This window comes from Paramisgurnus dabryanus, chromosome 2 (assembly GCF_030506205.2).
Source record: "Paramisgurnus dabryanus chromosome 2, PD_genome_1.1, whole genome shotgun sequence".
NCBI lineage: Eukaryota > Metazoa > Chordata > Actinopteri > Cypriniformes > Cobitidae > Paramisgurnus > Paramisgurnus dabryanus.
The window spans coordinates 26,740,125-26,765,807 of record NC_133338.1 but is presented as its reverse complement, the minus strand read 5'-3'; the positions used below and the strand labels follow the sequence as shown (position 1 = coordinate 26,765,807).

General features: G+C 37.8%; 1 protein-coding gene across 2 annotated transcripts in view; it reads left to right on the top strand.

Annotated features, from left to right (window-relative positions):
* pde3b (phosphodiesterase 3B) overlaps positions 1–23,132 on the top strand; it is a 51,630-nt gene extending 28,498 nt beyond the window's left edge. The window contains exons 2-16 of one of the 2 annotated variants that reach the window (XM_065267862.2): positions 8,754–8,804; positions 9,994–10,242; positions 11,026–11,162; positions 14,236–14,342; positions 14,506–14,725; positions 14,803–14,894; positions 14,993–15,153; positions 15,676–15,810; positions 15,990–16,101; positions 16,216–16,329; positions 20,743–20,942; positions 21,351–21,554; positions 21,745–21,906; positions 21,997–22,234; positions 22,312–23,132. In XM_065267862.2, the coding sequence (XP_065123934.1) occupies positions 8,754–8,804; positions 9,994–10,242; positions 11,026–11,162; positions 14,236–14,342; positions 14,506–14,725; positions 14,803–14,894; positions 14,993–15,153; positions 15,676–15,810; positions 15,990–16,101; positions 16,216–16,329; positions 20,743–20,942; positions 21,351–21,554; positions 21,745–21,906; positions 21,997–22,234; positions 22,312–22,523 (2,394 nt within the window). In that variant the 3' untranslated portion in view covers positions 22,524–23,132. Of the gene's footprint in view, positions 1–8,753; positions 8,805–9,993; positions 10,243–11,025; positions 11,163–14,235; positions 14,343–14,505; positions 14,726–14,802; positions 14,895–14,989; positions 15,154–15,675; positions 15,811–15,989; positions 16,102–16,215; positions 16,330–20,742; positions 20,943–21,350; positions 21,555–21,744; positions 21,907–21,996; positions 22,235–22,311 lie in introns of both variants that reach the window. The other variant, XM_065267861.2, reaches the window with a different exon arrangement.
* Positions 23,133–25,683: the final 2,551 nt, after the last annotated feature.

Here is a 25,683-nt window from a genome sequence, read left to right as displayed (position 1 = left end):
GGATTGGGTTAAGTCCCATTTGTCGAGGATCCCCTGCACTGCTGCAGTCACATTAAAATACAAAATCCACAAACTGAGCTGTATTCCCTCCTGTTTAAGAAGGCAGATGAAGGTGAATGGTCGCGCAATTGACGTCTTTCCTTTTGAATCACTCTCAGGCGGGATTGCGCTCACACTATAGCCTTTCGCACCCCAGCCCAAGTGAAACCGGGTGCGGTTTGGATAGTGTGAGTTCTCTAGACTTGAGCATATGCAAAAAGTCTATGCAGACCAGGGCGTATATGGGCACTGTAAAGTGATCATGGATTCTGACATGCTTGCACGTTATTGTTGCTTTTGTTTTTATTATACAAAGTGGTGTTGTGTGATACTGTAACTCCGAAAAGGTCACGCTGTGAAGTAACGATTCTCTGTTGGTCACATAGCTTAAAATGATACAAACTTTCCGTCCGGAGTTTACCACAATTGAACTTTAGAATGTGCCGAAATGCAAAAATTTTTGTACAAGTTTAAGTTTCTGGATTGCAGCATTTGCATGCGTATAAAACGCAAGTCTAGTGTGACTGCGACATTATGGCGCATTCACACCGCAAGCCACTTTGTTGTTTTGTATCGGATGTCTCTTTCAATGCGGTTGTTAAGAGGTGTTCCTTATTCTGTTTGTCTGAGTAACAGTTATAAAAAATGAGTTAAGGGCTCATTATAGTTGTGAGTAGGTCTTACGACGTAGCCGCAATGGCGTAGGTTACGCGTCTGTTTTCATTTTTATACTTTTGCGTCATCGTCTGCATCGATGTGCAAACACAGATGCAGACCGCTGGTAGGCAGTATCCACGCGTGTAACCATAATAGCAGCACGACCGTCAATGAAGAAGCAGCTTGGCAAGTTGACCCACAAGCGACTTGTTGTGTATGTTTTGAGATGATGGATGTGATGGAAGTAAAAAAACAGCGACTTATGTTGCAGTTTGAATTAATTCACTCCTCAACTTGGTCCATCTTTGTTCTTACAGTTGCAAACGAAAATACCAATGATGCACTTTTTTCTAAGTTGTAGTGGACCAATCAAAGCGCTTGTTTCTGCGTAGAGCTGACGCGCTGTTAAATTTGTCGAGGTGCACATCAGGCTACGGATTACCTATGGTGTCGACCTTACGCACGACTATAAATTGGACTTTACAGTCCTCTCAAATGGATGATGTGAACTCCACTGCTTCACTCCCATTGGTAGTCACTCCCAAAAGTCACTCATCATTTGCATACAGTTAACTTTTCTCAAATTTGTTGCGTAGCTGGTTATGCCCACTTCCTGTTGCCTGAAGTAGTCGCCAAGCCTCCATTGGCAGTGGGCATGCAGCTTTAGAATGTGACACACAAATATCATGATTGACTTTTTCAAAACCAAGACTGATTTAGTCCAAAAAGAGACATTTTGAAGACCATGGTCTTTACTGTGGCAAGAAAAGCCATCTTCTGTATTATCTTATGACGACATTGTGGGGAAATGCTTTCAGACCCTCCCTTTGGAACGCCACTCCATTACCGCCCCCAATAGCCAGTTTTAATAATTTATAAAACTGCAACAGATGCATCAGTCCATTTACAGCATCTTTGTTTTAGAGAGCCTTATAATGACTTGCATCATTTCCTGGAATACGGTAATCACACAGTCACTATCATATCTGTTTGGCCAAGTGGAACATCGCAGGGTTATTACTGATTTGGTCTGCAACTACCCTCAGCAGTTCAGAGAGAAATAAAGCTTCCATGTGAAAAGCAGATAATAGCACAGCACTGTTTATTTCCCTGCCACCAAGGGAATGTTGGGTAATCCTGCCAGCTCTTGACAACACACAACCCTCTTGTCCAGTTTCTCTCCTGTCTATCAAAGCTCTGACACCAGCTGAGTGACTGAGGGCCAGACATACTCAACACTGCTCTCCAGAAGATGTTCAAGGATCAATGACAGATTTGGAAATACTTTACTAGGTTAAATGCCAGTCAGATAATTATATTCTAGGTGAAAATTATGATTATCTGACTGATTTTGGACAATTGGTTTTCAAACAATGGTTTCAAATGTGTTATCTCCTTGATTTGGTGCGGAAACATTACACAGTACGTCTGGAGAACATGTGCAATCCAGATCGATGCGGCCAAAAAATTCTAATGTTTAATGTGAAATGTGATCGTCTCGTGGGGTCAGCTGAGACATGAGGAGGGGCTGTCGACCTTGTCTTTGTAAGACTGGCTGGAATTGACTGCAGAGCAGCCAGGACTTTCCCACACTTACATCTGCTGCAGACGAGCTCAGTTAAGGGGCGTTAGCCAGCACTGACGTCAGCTCCCTGACACCCACAGGAACACAGACTACAAACACACACACTTTTGCTACCAGCCATGACAGGGCTATCCAAAGTCCACACGTATTGTACAGATATGTGTTCCTTTTTCTATATTTTAGTCCTCTAGCATTTTTTTATAAAGCTCATCTACATTATAAACGGAATTATTATTATTATTTTTTATTATTTAAGTTTTTTAATTATTTAAGTTTCTTTTTAGTACGTATACATTTTATCCACTGTAATTAACACAATAATTAAACAGAAACAATTATTGAGTTACAATGCAAGTAACACTGCCATATCATACTTAAGGTAACAAAATACAACACAAGACCATAAGTGTATGTCTAAAATTATTTAGTAATTTATTTAATTACTTTAGTTATTTAATAATTATTTTTAACCTTTCAATAAATGATGAATTTCATCTGAATATCTTGATCGCACTACACTTAAAAATGTTGATATAATAAAACCCCCTGCATTCTTTTTTGCCGCCAAATTACCAAAAATGTAAAACAAAAAGAAATCCTGAACAAAACTTACAAAGATGAGGAATTGAAAGCGCTATCACAGGTATCATTTGTCATTTTCAGGTAGTTTCAGTACCTTGATTTCAGATCATTTCCCAGATCATACAGGATTTTTAATACATATAACATCTTTAATGAAATCATGTAGATTAAATATAAAATAAATAGGAACCATTATTAAAATATAACCTTAAAGTATAGCTTCATGTTTCCTGTAATCTCTCTCCCCCCCTTTATAAGAGTGTGTTTGGTTTGTGAACAGCATGTAAGATGATACGGTTTAGCTCTCATCGGTGCTTGGTTGCTTGTTCTGGTTCACTGGCAGGTCTGTTGTGTGATGATGAAGCTCTTGACAGGCTCTGTGTACAGCTGTAGGTTTTATGGGGCCGTTGTTGTTTGGCTTACTCTGCTTTTCCTCGTGGTTTTGGAAGGTGTGAAGTTATTTAGCCACTCGGCTGAGACTCAGACACTCTTGTACGCATTGTCTTACACTTCTAAACACACTCTCATAATACTATTATAATCAGACTTTTTTATTGTTTCCTAATATGTACTCCTTATGTCTACTTGGGTTCAGCAAAGAAGGAATTATTGACGGCACTATTGTTGACTGTAAAAAGTAAAAGTTAGATTAATAAAAAAATACTTCAATTGGTAACACCTTAAGAAATGTAAGGTGTTTTAACGTTAAATGTTTCACTTAATGTAAGAAAATTAAAGTCGTCATGAAACGGAAGTTACGATCGCCTTATTTTACCTGTGTTTTTTTTTAGTTAAAGTTTATTTCGGTCAATTTCTTTAAAAAAAGAAAAGAAAAAAAGACAATTTACAAGCATTAAATTACAATGTAAACAATATTTAAAAGAAAAGATTGACCGAAAAGGTATTGGCTGAAGCTTATGCTTATACGCCAATCCTTTCTACATATCATTTGTTTTACACACAAGACAAAGACCCAGACATCTTGCATGTAATGACTAAAAGAAAAGAAACTAAATTTGATCTGCTTTATATAGTGTAATTTTTTTTTAAATAATTTTTTTAATCTACTAATGGATTTGCATATTTTCATCTCGTCATTGAGGCTATTCCACAGTGTAACTCCTTGAACTGACAGACTTCTTTGTTTAACATTAGTTCTAATTTGGGGTTTACTTAACATAAGAGATCCTCTAAGATCATAGGAGATTGATTTCATCTGAAACAAGTTCTGGACACAGTCAGGAAGTTTTATTATTTATTATTTTAAACATTATTTTGACTATTTTGAATTCCACTAAGTCATCAAATTTTAATAAGTTGGAATTTGTAAATAACTTGTTTGTTGGGTGATGATAATCTGTTTTATTTATAATCCGTATTGCACGTTTTTGCAGAATTACAATTGGTTTTATTATTGTTTTGTATTTCCCCAAATATCTACGCAATAAGTCATATACGGCACTATAAGAGGCACTATAAGGCCTTTAAATCAAGAATATGTTTTGTTTTAGACAGAATAGCCAGAGTCTTAGAAATCTTTGACTTTATATAAGTTATGTGGGGTTTCCAACTAATCTTATGATCAATAATGATCAATAAACCCCTAAAAATTGAATTTCATTTGCCATATCTAGTTCAAAATTGTCAATTCTAATCTGGACGTTTGTATTTATTTGTTTGTTACTAAATAATCCATCTTAATGCAACACCCCTAATGCCATATATTTCAAGTTTTTTTTATAATATTTTATGATCAATGGTGTCGAATGGTGACATATATCCGAATGAAACGGCTTCTGAAATTAAATAAGGCAGGGCTGGATTTGAATTTATTCATTTTTCAGATCTGATTTGATCATTTGAAGTTGCGTAGTGTTGCTAATTGCTGTGATCTTCTCCCGGACTCCGTCCACCTGCCATACCATATGACCGGAAGTAAAGAGAGATTGTATTAACAAGGGGAGGAGAGTTTTTGATTAAAGTTTTTTTTTAAATAATTAAGCTCACAGATAAGTAATTTGTAAAAAATACCACAATATTACAAAACAAATTACAGTTTTTCATTTTATTTTCAAGTTTATCACAAATTAAATAATTTTTTTTAAGTTGATTTAATTTTACATTTTACAGTGCACTTGCATACATGAGCATATTTATGTTCATAAATAATTATGAACGCATGCAAATAACCTACCATATGATATGATACATTTTCCCCCAATGAGACCTGTGCTTAAAAAACTAGCATCTGATTCGTAAGTATTTGTTTTAATGCAAACACCATTTAATAACACATTATTTCCACGCTACGCTTGCAGGCTTTCTCTATGCTAGTGATTTGAATACACCTCTTCTATGTAAAGCTAGTTTTTTAGTTGTGAATTAAAAATTTATTTTGACATGCTTTTGTGCTGCTTAAAATTCTCATTTAAAGGCTGAAATTTCTAAAATATGCAGGAAAACTTTTTTTTATATAAAATTAAATTAGCACAAGGAAATAATTTTTTTACGTGTTAGAGAAAAGCATGAAACCATCACGAATGGATTTGAATTGAAATTGAAGTTACAGTACTTCATCATTTACCTTCTTGTGTCAATAACCCGCATGTCCCTTAAAACATAACACACTTACAAGGAAGCCAATATTGTTTTAAGACATCCACCACGCCTTTATTTTCTTTTAATCTCTGTTGCGTATATAAACTTTACTAGTTTAATAGACCATAAAGAACTAAAACAAAGCGATTTATTGTAAGATTTGTGTGACCTCATTTGGCATTCGGCGGGGTGGAGTCAGCCTTCAGCTAGATAACCAGCTGTATGCCATAGAGCTGATAATAAAAACTTATCTAGACATTTATTCAATCCTCCCAAATCCAATGTTGTGAAGTGTGCATTTTTCACCCACTAAAGGCTTTCTTTGTGTGCATGTGCGTGCGTATCTGTGTGTAAGGAAGAGAGAGAGGAAATGTACACACTATCAGATGTCTTTTTTGACACATCTCTTCTTCATCTATCTCCCGCCATCCTGGTTGCCATGACGTTCACACCATTGTTTGCTGGCCTCTGACAGGTTTCCATGGCAGTGCTTATTTGCCGTACTACACGTCTGGTGGCGTTATACAGATGCTGATGACTAACAGGGATCATCTCTGTCTGATCTAAAACATCTGATCTGTGGTGAAAGAGAGACCAATCACTCTGTGTTTGTATCACATACCAGTCCAAACTTGTCCAGGTGAAAAACCAAAACTCACATCTGTCTTTCATCAGCATCTCGGAAGTGACTTGATGATGCTCATTTAGTTTGCCCTCTTTTGATTGCTCGTTCAAGCAACGAGATGCTAAAACTTTGCACTTTCACAGGTGAGTGCGTTTCAATAAAATCCATCTGTTGCCCGCTGAACGTTGCATGTGTCAGGTCAGTGAGCATTCAGTTTGGACAGCTCTGAGCACCTGAAAGTGCTTCTGGTTGTGAAGATCAGAGCTGCTGGAAGTGACACAGACAGCACAGGTGCAGGGGACTTTTGCTTTGTGCCATGCTGAGCCATGGAGAGAAGCTTGGATTTTCTCTCGGATATCACCAGTACTCCCTCATGTGGTCTGACTTTGTGCTGCCGCTCTGATCCAGATGGCTCTCTGCGTTTAACATGGCGACAGCTCGCACGTTTACTGCTATGGGCCGAGATCTGTGTTGATTATTAACACATCATTTGACTAAGTAATAACTCCAACTTGAGTAGTGTTGATTTTGTTTTGTTTTTTTGTGTGTGTCTTGATATCACTGATACAGATTAAGTTTTCTTTCTAAACAAAATTTGTATCTGGATTGTTGTAAGCAGAGGTCGAAATTTTACTCTTTGGCCCAAAAATGCTAAAACAAATGGATAGTTGACATTTACATTTTATGGTGTCTTACAATATGACTTGTTATATGTACTTCATCTGGAACATTTTTAGGGCTGCACGATATTGAAGAAAAATTTAATATTTAGAGAACTTGAAAAAAATGCAGTATATAGAATGTGATGCAATATAATAATGCTTTATAAAATTAATTTAAATATTTGTGCGTGTGTGTGTGTGTGTGTGTGTGTGTGTGTGTGTGTACAGTACTGTGCAAAATTCTTAGGCCACCACCACCAGACTTGTTGTTTTAGAAGTTTTAATGTCCATCCATATTTATTTATTTCAATCTATATTAGTAAGATACAGAAAATACAGGAAATATGTACATAAAAATAAAAATTTCAGGACTAAATGTCTTCTTCAGGACATCGTCTGTGTTTAGTGTGACCTCTCTTGGCACTAAACATATCTTCAGGGTTCAAAAGACTAATTTCTTTAAAATAAGAAATTAGGATTTCAATTATTTAGGTTTATGAGATCCTGCAGTTTCCTGCTATTTCTAAAGTGGGAGGGAAGATTACCCTAAAAACCTGACACATCAGTTTACAGTTTTTAATACTATATACACATTTCCTGTATTTTTTGGATGTATTATATTAAAGACACCAAGAAATGGCTATATATAATCGCTATAACAATGCAAAAACAACAAATCTAATTGTGGCATGGTGGCCTAAGACTTTTGCACAGTACTATATGTATATATAGACTTATGTAACCAACATACATGGTTCGCATTTTTTCTAGGAAAGAAAGCATCACTCTCTCTGTCTGGCCAGTCTCTTTGCAATCTGCATTGATCTACTTTAACCACACAACTTTTTAAAGTATTAAAATCTTTAAGTATTGCAAACCATTGCTAAATGCACATTTGCCCTATTTTGATATATTTTGCAGCCTTACTGTGCAATTATTATATTGTTTGTTCATTGTGTCTTTCCTGACACTACTTATATTTTAATTCATCAGTTGAAAATATATTTTTTTTAGATTTATAGTTTGGTTTTATTTGTAAAAATTAAGCAAAGTCTACAGTTGTTCTTGTTTCATTTCACTTCGTTTGTGTGCATACATGCGTGCATGTGCATGTGCGTGAGACAAATAAAAATATTAAATCTTGATATGACCTAATGTCTTGAGTACTGATGTGAAATATAAATACACTTGTAAATTGGTTTGTCATTTGTTCACTGGACGGTTTAAGCGAATTGCAATAAAGCTCAAATTAAATAGTTGCAGCACCCAAATCTACACTTTCCCCTTGAATGTTTAGAAAAATTTAGAACTGAAGTCTTTGTTAAAGTTCACATTTTTTAAAAGGTGTAAGCTATTTAAATTTGATATGGTATTTACAAATGCCATGGTGGTCAGTGAAACATTGCAATGTATTATTGTAAATGTTACATTTTTTTTAAAAACTGAACTGCCTTGAGTCACCAAATTCATTTTAAAGGAGTCTCAGGGTGCGTACTGCTCAAGCACACTGTTATTCGGACAACTGTGTTATCTAACTGAAATTTTTTTTGCTGCTCTACGAAACCAGAAAACAGACACAGTCAGCCTATCTGTGACCTATCTACGATGATAGTGTTGTGGGACTTGGCATCTGTTGGGTGACTTCTCTCTGAGCCTCAGAGACAGATAACGTGGAAATGCAGTCAAATGACGTAGTTTGGCTAGATAAGATCTGCTAGCCCCATTGTTGACGTCTCATTGTGGTTAGAGAGTGGTTTTTCGTTCTGCAAGAGACAGAAATGTTTTCGTTTTGCAACTCACAGCAGCGCACGAGTTGTTCAGGTATAGACTGAGGATTCAGTCCCACATCAAACCGAACGTTTAACATTGCAATACCTAGAAAAGTTTTTATTTTAAACATGCTCACTTCAGTAGCAATAAAATAACCCCTATAGCCTTTGTATGTACTGTCAGTGTACCCCTTGGAAAGTTTTGAATGATTTGTGCTTTGTTTTGTGTTTTTTAGATGATCCTATGGGACTGGGATCTGAAACAATGGTACAAGCCGCAGTATCAGGTCAGTGGGGCTCCTGTGTCTCTCTTTATTCAGCCCAGTTATACTACTTATATACATGGGTGCATGTCACCCTGACATAAACAGCTAATATCCCATTTTTATTGATTGTTCACATTTTGATACTTCAATGTGATCTGATGTTTTAAATAAAAAAAATATTTTCTTCATAATTGTAATTGCATTATTTATGTGAACGTTTTGTTTATAATGCCTTAGTACAACTTTTCCCTGGACAGAATTTGAACTGTGTACATCGTAAAATAATTTTCAATTCTGAAATATATTTGAATATAATTAAAATAGATTTTACAAACTTCAGGCATTACTGTTTTGAATATTTATTTATATATATATATATATATATATATATATATATATATATATATATATATATATATATATAAATAGTATATAGAAAACACAAACATGTGCCGAGTAGTACAATGGCTCTTTGGTATGTGGCATTTTTTTATACGTACATACTGTACTCATACAGACCAGCATCTTCTCTTTGTGTCCGAATGAGCCTCGTATTGTCTGTCTTCAGCATGCTGAGGCCTGTAGGCCCCTCCATCTGCCTGCGTTCATTACTGCGGCAGGCCTGTGAGTGGATAACCCTCATTCTGGCTCTCGTAAAGCTTGCCAAATGACGTCAAAGCCTAGAGGAAGTGCTCACTGTGCACTTTTATCACACACACACACACACGTGTGAGCGCACACACATGCAGGTCGAAGCAGTGCCGCCACTCTACTTTTTTTAATTTCATCAGCCCCAACCAAAAAAGAAAGGATGCAGGTCTGAATTAAATACAATCAATAAAATGAGTTCAGCATGTACGCACAAGACCGAAGATGGATTAAAACTAGCTGAGTTTATAGAAACCCAGACGACTTCCCGTAATATCATTAAGAACGCTCACTTTTCGTTGAGTGGATATCATCAAAAGATGTCTCTTGCACTTGGCTTGACGTATCAAATGGATGGCTGCGAGAATGAGTCATTCTTTGATATAGTTAGTATACTACTTGCGCAAGTCTGGAGCAGTGGATCATGTTTAACATCCTGCTATATTTCTGAATGACCACAAGGAGGCAGTCTAAGTCCCATATATGGACCGTATGAAATAAAGCATTGTCTTTTTTAACCAGTGCATTGTATAGATAGCATGTACTATGTATATGTATGCAGGGTGCAGTGAGTGGAAATGGTGTGGATCTGTCTGTAATAAATGAGGCAAGGAACCTGGTGTCAGACCTGCAGATGGACCCCTCTCTCCCGCCTCACGTCCTCTCTTCACTGCGCAGCGTCAACAGTCTCATGGGAGCTTTCTCTGGGTCCTGCAGGCCACGGGTCAACCCCTTTACCCCCTTCCCTGGCTTCTACCCCTGCGCTGAAGTAGATGATCCCTCAGAGAGAGGAGAAAGAAAGCCAATGAAGGTAGGTGAGCAGGTTCACGGAGGAAATTGAAATGTCACTAACAATTAACAGTATTGGTTGATTAACATAATATAAGCATTGGTCCAGTTAACATAAGATAGCTTAATAAATCCACCTTAAAGCGACATTGGGGGGGGGGGGGCTTTTTCCATGTTTAAGTGCTATAATTGGGTCCCCAGTACTTCTATCAACCTTGAAAATGTGAAAAAGATCAACCCAGTAACTTAGTTTTGGTAAACCATTCTCTGCAAACATGTGAAAAAATAGCTCATTGAAATTTGGCTCCTCTTGTGATGTCAGAAGGGGATAATACCACCCCTTAATCTGCACTATCCAACCACGACACTGCCATTTAGTGCAGATATCAGCTCATTTGCATTTTAAAGGACACGACCAAAAACGGCACATTTTTGCTCACACCTACAAAGTGTCAATTTTAACATGCTAATTTTAACAAATTATCTATATGTATTCTGAGCTAAAACTTCACATTTTTACTCTGGGGGCACCAAAGTTTTTTTGACATATTAAAAAAGTCTTGTGAAATGTCCCCTTTAAAATCTCATGCTGGCTTTGGGGAATCAGATTATCATTGTTGTTGATAGAGAGTTGGTTTAAGGTTTAAATTCAGTGTTGGTAACCATAAACTTTCCCAGAAGAATCAAGTCATGTGACTGAAGCTCCTAATCTCGGGTTGCTAGAGGGACTGTGTCTGTTACACGTTGTACTTGTAACGGTTAAGGCTGCTAATTGACTGCTCTCCGAATGACTTTGTACTTTTAGGTGCTGAGTAGCCGTAACAGTCTACCTACCCCACAGCCGAGGCGCAGTTCAACCTCATCCACCCTGCCTCTGCTGGAGTCTTCCCCCTTGCGCTGGGAACGCACCAATGGGAAGAGATCTCACTCTGAGCTCAGCAGGTCAGACCATCTCATCTCATACACTCATAGATGTTAGTGCACTCTCTTTGCTCCTCTGGGACCATACATCACGGTTAAAGTCTCTGTAAAGTCAATCTTGAAAATTGTTTCTAAACACATTAGAAATGTTAGAAATGCATTGCTGAAACACGCCACAAAGACCGTATATTTTTGTAGTTCTGAATTGCAGAGTTAGATTGTTAAAACAGTTTTCACCATTACTGCGTTCAGGATGTTTTGGTGGGTATAAAGCAGTGGTTCGATGATGCACTTGATCCCCACCCCAGAAATCAATCGCAAGCATCCATTCAGGTTGAAGTAGTGTTTGAACATTTAAAGAGATGGCGGCTTGCCCGCGAGTGGGTGTGGTTTCAGCCCAGACAGCGAATGCGTCGACAGCGCACACGCCTTCACTGCTTGAGAGCAAAGAAAGCGGTCTATTTTTTTCTAGATTTTAACTTATTTTATTTACTTGCCATTTTTTCCATCATCCAAATTGAGTAGTCAACAGTGGCGGCTCGTGACTGCTCTTCCGAGGGGCGCAAATTCAAAATATGTGTTCGGAGTGTCATGTGTGTTGCTCGTTTTTTCAAAATATGTGTTTGTTGCATCATGTGAACCATGTGCATCACGTGTTTTGTCAAAATTAGTGCCTGCTGCACACGCGTCAAAACCGTTTATGATAAAAAAGAGACGCTCACGTTCACAAAATACACGCAAGGCACTCCCTTAACAGTAAACTCTGATTACGCATGAGATTATGGGAGTGTCTGGCAAACGCCAGCGTCTCTTTTATCATAAACCCTTTAGACGCATCTGCAGCAGGCACTTATTTTGACAAGACACGTGATGCACATATGTTCACTCAAGGCACCAAACACATATTTTTCACATTTTCTGTTGTGTGACAAACTCAACACACATTTAATATCTCGCTTTATAGCAGAGGACAGAGACACGCTTGTGTCTGTGAATTGATAAAGTCATATAAAGATTCTATGTTTTTTATAAGCCATATTTATTTTAGATTACTTATTTTGAAAGTCATTTGTGACCCTGCATGTGAAAACCCAACTGATATTTAAAAAAAATGCAAATTATAGATTATATAATATAATTATATAAACTTTTTATAAAATCATTCTACAAACGCCGAATGAACCGAGAACCGGCTCTGAAAAATAACCTTGATATCTTTAATATTGACTGTGTAAGACCATGCAAAGATTAAAATCATTGTAAAATGAATGATTGGAATCAAACTTTGTTCCTCCGGTAATCTCCTCTTAGATTTTGAGACATCAGCCTGGATTTCACAGACAGGGCGGTCATATTTTTCATGAGCTTGTGCGTAGTGTAATTGTACTGTTTGTCCTCAAGGTGGCAGTGTTAAAAAGAGATCTGTTAGCATCTGCCTTGGGAAAACAAATCTCTCAAGGGAACTTAATCTAATGTAAACTGGATTTTTAAGCCGGCCAGTTTGGAATCTGTGCCAGCAGAACCTGCAGATCAGATTTCTGCAGAATTGAAAATCTACCTTTATTTTTATGTTTGTGTGTGTGTGTGTGTGTGTGTGTGTGTGTACCTGGTAATTATCACGTTGTGGGGACCAATTGTCCCCACAAAGATAGGAATACCAGTGTTTTTGTGACCTTGTGGGGACATTTGATGTCCCCATGAGGAAACAAGCTTATAAATCAAACAAAATGTATTTCTTGAAAATGTGAAGTAGGAGAAAGGTTCCTGTGATGATTGGGGTTAGGGACTGGGGTAGGTAAGGGGAATAGAATATACAGTTTATATGGTATAAAATGCATTACGTCTATGGAATGTCCCCACAAAACATGGCAACCAGAATGTGTGTGTTTGTAAACTTTATATATTTGTTTGTTTTGTATGGATTTTTTAAATGTTTAATGATTTAACTATTATTCATTTAATTGCACCATGTAATTCATTTTTCACATTTAAATTCATTCTACAGACTTAACTCTTAAATCAGCATGTTTGCTTAATTATCCTCCTAAGACCTGTTGTGTCCACATACGTGGGCATCACATTTTTTGTTGTTGTTGACAGTTGGTTTCACTGGGTGATTCTCACGAAATCTAGATTTAGAAGTTGTCCAGCATCAGAATTTTTAAAAAACATTTTTTTGGAACATAAGATTAAGGTCTGAACTGGTTATAACCATTATTTTTAGAGGATTTAAATAATATTTCCTATAGAATTATTTACATTTTTTAGATTATTATTATCATCAAAAATTATCATTACCGCAACATGATATTACATTAAATATATGCGTTTACAAACTCATGTTTCGGTAATGAGAACAAAAAAGTTGTCTAGGTACTATGGCAAACAAAATTTAAACTTTTATCTGGAGACAAAAAATAAGAACGCACCTGGTAGCCATCTTGAGTGTCACAGTCAATTATGTCCCTTCCAAATATTTTTTTTTGTTGAAAATATTAGTTCCTTGTGGGCTTAAACAATGATCGAAAATTGTTGCAGAGAATGAGAAAATTGGTCTTGGACACATTTATATTCCTTATTATTGTCTCTTCATTTACCAATGATCACCAAATACCACATGTTTCTTTACTGTAAATGTTTATAGTATAACATGCACTGAAGCTTTGTATTTTTTAGATTTTTTAATTATAAATATATCTATGTCAAAGAACCCAAATCTAGTCATGGACACATTGCGGTAATGAAAATGTTCCCCTTAAATGTGGAAAAACAACAAAATTAGTTTGTATGATGTCATTTGATATCATGTGCAAAGTAGTACATGAAGAGATGTTTGTAACTGTATGCTGCTACTTTTTTTTATCAAAATGTTTCATGATACCTCATAAGTCTAATTTTGTGAGAATCACCCTGTTTCTTGTTCAAAGAAAATTTTTTGGTGGTTATATTTATTGGTTCTTCCTAACCCCAAATAGCAGGAAGAAATCTAAAATGCATGCCAAACCAAAGCTTGGGTCTTAGGAGGTTATACTAACTAAACTATAATAAATACAGGCTTTATTATATGTAACTTTTGTACGTTTTTACTCTACAGCCAGAACTATCTGTCTAATGGGCCAAATAGCAACATGCTGACTATCCCTAAACAAAGATCCTCCTCTGTTACCCTATCCTATGGCCACACTGTCCCCAGAAGACCAGGTCAGCACCATCAAGAGTAGACTATTTATTTTTTTAAGCTTAACCTAGCTCATAAATGTCAGACAAGTCAGAAAGTTTCATTCATTTGCATATCATAAGCATGTGGGTGACATCACTATAACAGTGGGTTTGTTGCATGCGACCGTTTTCTCTGTATCTATAGGTGCCTCTCCCAGTCTGAGTCCTGTCAGCTCCCCGACTCACAGTCCCCCTGCCATTCCCGGCTCATCTCTTTTCACACGCTTACCGGTGGAGTTCCCCGACACAGCCGATTTCCTCACCAAGCCCAGCGTCAGCCTGCACAAACCGGTGGGTTACGCACTGAGCTCACCTGATTTCCAGCCGCAGTATCGTGGCCCCGTCACGGCCCCCTTGTGCACCAGGTAACTCCTGCAACCCATTTGTTTTTATTCTGACCAATTCTGAGTGAACACTGATTTCCGGGGTTTGCTTTTATTAGTTGCGGGAGACATATACCGAAGGGTGTGGCCAGTGCGGAGGTGGGCGAGGGCCATCACCCAACAGCCAATGAGATGCAAAGAACACGCTCAGGTAGGTTATAAAGTTATAGCACAACACCGTCAGCATTACCTCACAAGTGAGTTGTACCTCATTCCTCGGAATGATGCTTCTGCTCGTTTTCATAGCAGAAAGTGCTGATTATGGAGGGGAAAACCTGATTCGAGAGGAAAGCATGGAGGCTGAGTCTCAGGAGGAGCGAACTTCAGACACGACGGGGGAGAAACCGAACAGCCAGCCAGAGGACGAGGCACAGACCTCCAATGCCGAACAGTCCTCATTGGATCGTGAGGTAGAGCGCACACCATCCCCACATGGTTCCGTTATTTTAATGTCTAAAACATTGCCAGGGGAACTGAAATGTTGCTTGCGGACGAGTAATGATCATTTATGAAGTGCCGCTTGTAACGGTTGCCTTAGAAAGACAGGTTTTTTTCTTGGCGTAACCTGAAATGCCCTCGATTCTACCGCTCGCTCTCGCTCGCTCCTTTTATTGGCCAATCTGGCAGTCATTAAAGTGGCCAGCTGTTGAACAAGCACAGCAGAGTTCTGATGTGGTAACAGGGCAGTTTATAACCCTCGCTGCAGATGTATTGTGATTATTGCGTTCCCATGATTTTGCATTATTATGTGGTGGCTGGATTTATAGCTGTGGATCTTAAGTGGATCCCTTTGCATACCCACAGTTTATTGTTCGGCCCAAAAGGGTTTGAGGCTAATGTGAATTAGCTGACTCCGTTTTCTAAAAAAGACAATTACTCTGGTCGAGTCAACTTTTGTCGTAACTTCTTCTTGTACCCTCTGACTTTGAAAGGGAGAAGAGGAGTTCAGGTTGGACCCTCTGCTGATGGATCATGAAGCACTTATGGGGAAAATCAACACCTGGAACTTTCAGATCTTTGAGCTGATGGACATGACGGGAGGGAAGACCGGCCAGATTCTCAGCTATGTTAGTCCAACACAAACTATTATCAAAAGATCTTAAAGACTTTAAGAAAAGTTAAGAGTTGAATATAGAACGTAATGCTAAGTTCCCTCTTCAGTATCTAACAAACATGAATCTGCAGGGACTTGACGGCTCGCTGGTCGTCTTTTCTTAATGAAGTTCTGTTTATTGCATTCTCTCAGGTGGCGTACACTTTGTTCCAGGACACGGGTCTGTTTGAGATCTTCAAAATCCCCATCCGGGAATTCATGACGTACTTTTGTGCTCTGGAGAACGGCTATCGTGATATCCCCTGTGAGAATAAATATCTTGTTGAAGTTTAATTGTTTCAGTATTTCTCAAATTAGACTCTAGTGTTATTATTCGAAACTATAAACTGCTCTCTTACGTTGATCGTTCTCACCCCAGATCACAACCGTGTCCATGCCACTGACGTCCTTCATGCGGTGTGGTATCTTACAACCCGACCAATCCCAGGCTTTCAGCAGATCCATAATGAGCACGTCACAGGAAGCGATACAGGTATGTACCTGTCTGCTCAGTTGCATGGTTTAGTTGGTGGTAAAAGGTTTAGGTTTAAAACCCACATCCATCACGATTGTGCCCACAAGGTATGGTTCTTTCAGGGAAATAGTTTTTGTGATGGGCTGCTTTGGATAAAAGCATCAGAATACTTAGTGGGAAAAAAACAGCTGCAGATTCCTGCACAGTCAATGATGGATTGATTCAGGCTAGAACATCTGTATCTCTAGTCATGTCTCATTATGTCTCTCAAACCTCGAATCCATCTGAATTAAAGCGGAGCCCACAACCGCCGTGCGGTTTTGTGATTCCAGCCAGAGGCGCAAATGCTCTCCGATAAGAGATCCTCTATTGCGATTGAGATCTGATGGCGGCTGCTGGCTCAGCAGGTTCAGGGCTTATTTTAAGTCTGCTGATGGCCCTTGTAATTTCTCAAATGGAGTTCACTGTGAGTCACTCTGCTGCTGTTGCATGCTGCAGCCAGCTCTGGCAAGCAGAGGTGTTGAATCAAACTGAGACCAGTGACTTCACTAGCTGGCTCGGGTACAGGTTTAAAAAAATATATTCCAAAAAAAAAAAATAGATGGAGGAGTATCATTTCTGAATGTGGCCGTTCGTTTGCTGTGAAACACTCAGTATAATTACATTGTTTGATAAGTGTCTTGGCTTTGAAATTAAAATGAGACTTATTTAACTTTTTCACATTTGTGGTTTTTACCTTGCCTGCTGTTTTATTTATTTGACTCGTCCTGGCAAATTAAATCGGAATGAGCAAATGATCAAAAATTATTTATTGATATTTGAAAAATAAATTGAAATAAATAAAAAAAATGACATGCACCTGTTTGAAGTTGATAGTCAGCAAAGTCTGTTTTGAGAAAAGTAGAGTTAAAGGGATAGGTCTGCCAAAATTATATTGAACCTATGATTTACTCACCTGTAAGCCGTCTGTGATGCAGATGTCCATAATGTTTTTAGACAAACACATTTGCAGTTATTTTGGGAAATGTCCTAGATCTTTCAGTTTATAAAATATAAAGATGTAGGGTCTACCAAGTCCAAAAAATGTCAACAACGCCATCTTAAGGGCTCATTATAGTTTTGCGTAGGCATACTTTACACGTTGGTTTTCATAATTACTTCTGCATTGCCGTTCGCGTCGACATGCAAACACACATGCAGACCGCCTATCCACAGGTGTAATGACAGTAACAGGGTGACCGTCATTGAAAAAGCAACGATCTAATATAATGATGTTGTTCCCAAACAGTTAACCAAACATTTACTTAAGACATAACAGATTATATTCTTATTAAAACAGATTTTTTTTAACTGTAATTCTGTGTATGGGTCAGGGACAACAACGGTTTGGCAAGATGAGAATTTTTTTTTTTTTTGTAAAAGCACGCATCAGATTTTTTTCAATGCACATAGTGTATGCAATAAAAAATTACATTTGCACCATTTTTATGAAAGTTAAAGCAACACCAAAGAGTTTTTTACCTTAAAATAACGTTTCCAAAAAAGTTTCAGTGGTTCATCCACTCAAAACAGGGTGAATGGCACTTTTACATTCGCTTTGCAGCCCTCTATCGGCCAAAACCGCACTAAAGAAGTTTCCAACCGTCGGGTAGTGGTCCTGTAGTTCGAGTGAAAACTACAAAAACTTGCTTTACGGCAGACCTACAAATCCAATCAGAGCCAGCTATGCTGCAGTATTTACGACAGGGCTAATGAACAATTACGCTTCTAACCTGTAGGGGGAGCAAAGAGCAATAAGTCTTTAGTGTTGCTTTAAAGGAATAGTCTACTCATTTTCAATATTAAACTATGTTATTACCTTAACTAAGAAGAGTTGATACATCCCTCTATCATCTTAGTGCGTGCACGTAAGCGCTGGGGCGCGCTGCGACACTTCGATAGCATTTAGCTTAGCCCCATTCATTCAGTGGTACCACTCAGAGATAAAGTTAGAAGTGACCAAACACATCAACGTTTATCCTATTTAAGACGAGTAGTATACGAGCAAGTTTGGTGGCACAAAATAAAACGTAGCGCTTTTCTGAGCGGATTTAAAAGAAGAACTATATTGTATGGCGGAATAGCACTTTTGGGAGTACTTCGACTCGCCTGAAAAATCTGCTCCCCTTCTCCCTCTCATAATGGGAGAGGGAGGGTGTTACTGCGCCGAGTTGAAGTACTCCCAAAAGTGCTATTACGCCAATTAACCTAAAAATGTCAAATGGTGTAACCGCCAATTGCGCCAAAGAATGAGAAATATTCAATATTTTATCCACCTTGATGGCATGTAAGTGTAATGATAAAAAAATCATTTTAAAATATACTTTTATTAGTTATTTCCAAATGTAAATTGTAATAATTTTGTAATATTTTGGCTGACATATGCTGAAAACAGCTCTGTTTTCTAAATAATCAAAATAAGACAAATGATGTAAAAATGTATGTAAAAAATCTTATTACACTAAACTAGGTGATTTTATTTTATTCCATGTTTTTTATAAATATATTTTAATTTTCATTTAAAAAAAATGCTAGTTACACCAACTGACACAGTCCGGTTACACCACATTGACATTTTTGCAATTTTCCCTCCAAAATTCTTTCAAAATGAAATAAAACCAGAAATTCTAAACTTGGTTCGCAAGATATTTTACATTTAATTAAACCATACAGACACAAAATAATTAACGTCACATCATTGATCTGTATATGAAGAGTTTCGTTGCAAATCCAGATAATCTCGTTTTTTGGTTGTGCATTCCAATTAATATCAATTCAACTGCAGTTGGTTTGTTTTGATTTAAACCTTCAAAACTTAAAAAATACAGCTCAGTAGCACCATAAAACAAAATAATAACATGATAACATAATAATAAACATGTTTTGACAAAAATGTTAAAAACTGAGTTATCTCGTTTTGCAACGAAACTCTTCATATATATATATATCGAAGTCAAATGCGTCTGTGTGCACGCATTGGATGTGTCAGGTCAATCGTTGTTGAGTCTTGCTGCTTCTAATAACTCTCCTAACATCAATCAGATCCTGAACTTTATCTCTCCTAACTCTTTTGACATCAAGCAAGTCCTGCACTTTATTTTCTAATTCATTCATGTTTTAAAACCAAACCAAAATGTCAGTCATGCAAGTGGATGGACACGCATTCTTTGTATTAGGTTTAGGATTAAGGACAGTACATCTCTTTTAAGATGTTTACTCACTATTTAGAGCATTGGGTTCGCTAGATGGCTTAATCATTTTTTTTTTGAAAACCTCAATTTTGACCAAAATCAAAATTTTTACTTTTGCTTGTAGCTCAAAATTAGACTTTGGGCATATCGACTCATTTAGACTGGATGGGTTACATATGCTCTTAAACAATAGCAAAATGTGCTTTTATCTGTAATGCAGAATGCATTTCAAATTGATAGTATTTCACCTGTTGGAAACAGACCAAAATAGTGAATAATGAGTAGTCTTGGACTACACAGAGTTAGTTACTGTATCTCCTTTCACCAAGTACCACCTGAAACTAGAATGTGTACATCATGGCTCACTGTGACATAATGTAAGGCTGTTGAAAAGAGGCACAAGCCCTTTAACTCTTTCCCCGCCATTGACGAGTTACATCGTCAATTAAGAGAAAACGTTTGCATAAAAAAAATGTGTCCCTGATAATTTTTTATGTTAATCTGGAATACCGCGATTATCCACTTACCCAATTTATGGAAAAAAAAACTGAAGCGAAAGCGTTATTTATTCATTTTAAACTCTGGGTATGTTTTGATAATCATTCTGAATTTGATCTCTAACAAAATTAATTTACAAAAATGCAATAATTTCAGCTTTTTGCTAAAAAAATTATATATAAAAAAACATATTTAAGAGTTTATAAGCAGAGAAAAAAATATAGATAGGATGAAACTTTTTTCCCCCGTTTTGTTTGTTTGAAAGCAGAGGGTCTGTTCTTTCAATTGATATATTTATATGTTTATATATTTTTAGAAGAAAACTTTCCTGGAAGGCATTTTGTGAAACTTTTGTGAAAATCACAAAAAATGCTGGCGTGCAACTTTTCAAAAAATGGCTAGCGGGGAATGAGTTAATATCAACTTAAGAAAAGTGATTTCATAGGATCTTAAATGTAATCAAATCTAAAAAATTTACAGAGGGAAGGCTGTCCTTTTATTTGGAAATTTGGTTGTGTATATTTAATGTTTTAGTACTGTCACTTTGCGAGAACAGATCTTCAGTCAATACGTGATACATTTGAACTAGTTGTGCAAGGCACCATATTGATTTGTGCAATGGACTGTTACCTGGAATGAACGTGTTGTAGTGTTTCTTCACTGTTGTAACATGAAAGTCCTTTCTGTTTTTTTGTTTTATTAGATTCAGATAGTGGAATCTCCCCAGGCAGGGTGGCGTATGCAACGTCCAAAAGCTCGTCTATCACAGATGACAGTTACGGCTGTCTGGCCTGGAATGTCCCTGCGCTGGAACTCATGGCACTATATGTAGCAGCTGCTATGCATGACTATGATCACCCTGGTCGCACAAATGCCTTTCTTGTAGCCACTAATGCTCCTCAGGTTAGTGATGGACCAAATAAGTGTTATTTATGCATTTATAGATCATTCAGTTTGGAGTAGTGTATTAGGAAAATAATTTCCCCCCAAATTTACTTGCCTTTATGTTATGCCAAACCCATGAGACCTGACTGATGCTCACTGTTATGCTATTAGATCTGTGCAATAACAATAAAATGATGATTTGTAAAATTTATTCATTATTAAAGGACAACTAGGGCAGATATCAAGATTATTATTGTTGTTGTTATTGGTTATTTTATTACTTTCAGTGTGACATTTAGCTTTAGTTTTGAATATGCCTGCCATGTGAATCACCAAGTCATCAAAATGAAACTGTTTAAATCGTTTTTATACTTTTTCCCTTATTTTTCCTCTCGCTTGTCTCCATCTTTCCACATGCACACACAGGCGGTGTTGTATAATGACCGTTCGGTTCTGGAGAATCACCACGCAGCCTCTGCCTGGAGCCTTTTTCTTTCCCAGCCCGAGTTCAACTTCCTTTGCAATTTGGACCACGTTGAGTTCAAGCGCTTTCGATTTCTAGTGATCGAGGCCATCCTCGCCACTGACCTGAAGAAGCACTTTGACTTTCTAGCAGAGTTTAATTCTAAGGTGAGTTGTCTAGATGGGGTTCTTAAAACCTTTTAGCATCTGGAAAAAACAACATGTTTGTTTCCGTGCGGGTGATTTATGTAACGTTTAAAGTCTGCTGCACGTAACCTAATGCAGCTTATCCGTGCACAAAAACCCAAAGAGATGGTTTATCTGCGACATGAATATCTCCGATCGATCTTTCTCGCAGGTTAATGATGTGAACAGTCCAGGCGTCGACTGGACGAATGAAAATGACAGGTTGCTAGTGTGTCAAGTGTGCATTAAGCTGGCAGATATCAATGGGCCAGCCAAAGAGCGAAGCCTTCACCTTAAATGGACGGAGGGTATCGTCAATGAGTTTTATGAGCAGGTAGCTTTGATTGACTTGATCCTAAAGTACAACCCCTTGCTTTTTTTTGTGCCATTCTAAGATCAACTTTTCTGTATTCTGCCTGTATAGGGTGATGAGGAAGCCTCTTTAGGATTACCCATCAGCCCTTTCATGGACCGCTCTTCGCCACAGTTAGCAAAGCTGCAGGAGTCTTTTATTACGCACATCGTTGGGCCTCTTTGTAACTCCTATGATGCTGCTGGCCTGCTGCCAGGACACTGGATTGATGAGGAAGGCTCTGAAGATGATGAGGAAACGGATGACATTGAAACTGAAGATGAAGAGTTGGAGGAGGATCTTGAACCAAGTACTGATACATACACACATTTGGCAGTGTATAGCTCTGTTGGCTTTCAAATGCTAACTATGTACTTTGTCTTACAGAGAGAAGAAAAGGCCGACGTCGGTTGTTCTGCAACATCATGCAGCATTTAACAGAGAACCACAAGGTGTGGAAGAAAACCATTGAGGAGGAAGAGAAGGCCAAAGAGCTGGATACTCAGCAGCAGCAGCAAGCCGAAAGCACCGGCCTTTCTCCGTCCACCTCTTCCTCCGACGTCATTCAAGAGGAGGCTGAGGAAGAGGAGCGGCAGTAGCAGCACGAACTGAAGCTCAGAGAGGGGCTTAAAGAAATGTGAATGACCCCTCCCTCTTCTTCGACCGAACACACACACATTGACACCCAGAGGAAGACCCTGTTGCTGAAATGAGTCACTGTGCCGACACTCTGGAACTAATGCAGTTCATGTTGTGTTGAAATAAAGGCCTTACTACTGTGAGAGGACCCTCGATGGGAACCCCACTCCTATGCACTTTCACCCCACGGAGAATCGGCAGAAAATAGACACGGCTTTAAAGATGGAGAATTATGCTGTCAGATTAAAAGAAGAAGGAATGCAGGCGGGGAAGGATGTAGCGATAAGCTGCCGTGACTGTAGAGCTCTTAACTCTCCCATAGGTACTTATAAAGTCAAATAAAATGCAGAAAGGACTAGAAAAGAAGACAATGTTGATGTAATTCAAGCCCGTTACCAAAGCGAACAGTTTATTAACACGGAAAGACAGAGACTGAAACCGTTTCAGGCCTAGTGTCAGGAAGAAGCATAATCCTAAAATGTGCCTGTCTGAACTTTTTCTATTTTATATATATATATATATATATATATATATATATATATATATATATATATATATATATATATATATATATATATATATATATATATATATATATATAAATGAAATGTTTATTTTTATTGTGGTCCAGACAATGGACTACGTACCCTGCGCTGTACGTGCAGTCCCCAATTGATGCTGGCGACATGAAACACTGTATTACTGAACAGAGAGTCACTATGTGGAATTGCTGACATTTTGACTGAAAAATGACCTGACTTCTGCATCGTTTTGGATGCTTTTATTCACGTGTATCACCTTCGTGCAGTTTTTGTTTGCCTTTGTTATTACAGTATGTAAATTTTTTGTGTGTTCGTTTTCCATTTGTTTCGTTTTTGTTCGTTTCGTTTTCTTATTTCCTCTTGAGGAATGCTGAGTTGCCAACTGTTGAATTATTATCTCTGTAAAGTCCATCTGTGTTGAAAGCATAGCGAACGGGGCAGAAAAGCTGTTCAGATGAAGGGACGTTTCTCCTTTTTTACGTTGAAATAGATCTATTTTTTCACGGTTACTCAGGATTCATGTGAAGGAACGATCCTTGTTTAGCGAAAAATTTACGTCTGCAATTTCAAAATAAGTCGAAAGTTGTTTTCCGAGGTGAAAGAAGTTTCTATTTTTTGTATGAAGAACTTTCAAATCATTAACAAAATAAGATTAATGTGCATTGTACTGGAATCGAACCTTATCTGTTGCTCCAGAGCGTTATAGCCATGTTTGCTGTTTCAAAGATCCCTTGATAAGAATCTGGACTGTTTAAGTTATCATGCATGTTATAGACTATACATTGCTTTGGGGTAACTTTACGTTTGGCATTATTTAAGCACACAGTCACATGCTTTCACTTCAGACTAGAATTATTGCCGAACGTGTAATCAGGCCAGTGCATAATATCTAGGATTTCACCTCGAAGGCTGTAATTTGTTTGTTTTTTTAAATCTATATTTTCTTATTCTTCACCATAAGGCAGGTTTAATACTAATAGTTATATATTTTTCGTCTGAAGCAAGAACTCTAGGCATTCCACTAGAATAATGAGGGGAGTTTAGGGAGGCGGAGACCGACTCGCTCCGTCTCTTCCTCACCTTGCCGAAACTCATTTCGTCTCTGTAGAATCAAGTTCTCAAGTAGGCAGTGTAATACAAGCTAGTGTATTTAAGAGATAAAAGATATAAATGTGCACATTTTACTACCAAACAAGTGTTTAACCTCTGCACAGAAAGAATACTTGCATATATATAAATATATATATATATTATATTATATATTTTTTAATTAATCAGCAATGCGTCTGTTTTCTACATACAGCTGACATATATTGTACATTGAGAACGTGTAATTATCATCTTGTTTCAGGAGTTTTTAAAAATCTAATGCTATTTACAGATGTGGATGTGTTTTGGGTGTTGTGTTTTTCTGTTTGTTTGTACATTATTTTCTTTTTGGGTGCACTGTCTTTGTGTTCCTGCTCATAACCACTCTTTGCCGCAAGCCCCTTGTTTCTATAGATTGCCGTTGTGAACCACAGCCTCGTAACGGCGATGCCGGATGCCTCTCGATCTCCCTCCCCCTTTGCCCGTTTGTTTGTTCGTCAGTCAGTCACTTTTTGGCCTCTGCTCAGGGTGTGTTCTGTGTTGGGGGCTTGTGTGCACCCAAAGCAGCTTGTGGTGCTCTCTCGCTCTCTCTCTCTGTCCAGACTGTGTTCATTATTTCTTCAATCAGGACTTCAGCGTCATCCCCACTTCACAGAGTTTAACCCAAACACACAGTCTGAACATCATTCAGGTTGTGATGAAAGGTAAGGGTGGATCAGGGTCACGATGTCCCCGCCCCTCGTGTTGACCTCTGTCAACCATTTAGGCGTACTGTGGTATCTCACCTTGGGGGTTCAGCAGATCAGAACAGTGACCTCTGATGTTTTTGTCATCAGTACATGTATGATGGCATTCAACCTTTTTATGTAGCATTTAAATAGCAATGTCTGATGTAACCATTCAGCCTATTCAGGGTTCCGGGGGAAATTTGACTTTTTTTGTTATTATTTATAGCTGTCATAAAAGCACCATTCCTGAAAAAAAGAGCTCTGCTTAATTGATTTCTGTTTGTCTGTGTCATCTTACTCGGGTGAGTGCGTTTAGCTTTTTAGCGGATCTGTACCTGTTTTGGGTACCATTGAAACATCATACAGTTGTTTAAAAGAATAGAAGTAAATGTTTAATTCATGTTACATTTAAGGTTCTTAAAGGAAAACACCACCGTTTTTCAATATTTTCCTATGTTCTTACCTCAACTTAGATGAATTAATTCATACCTATCTGTTTTCAATGCATGCACTTTTAATCTTTGTATACAGTGTTTCGTGAATGTGTTAGCATTTAGCCTAGCCCCATTCATTCCTTAGGATCCAAACAGGGATGAATTTAGAAGCCACCAAACACTTCCATGTTTTCCCTATTTAAAGACTGTTACATGAGTAGTTACATGAGTAAGTATGGTGGCACAAAATAAAACTTTTGTTTGGAGCCATAGGAATGAATGGGGCTAGGCTAAATGCTAACACATTCACGAAGCACTGTATACAAA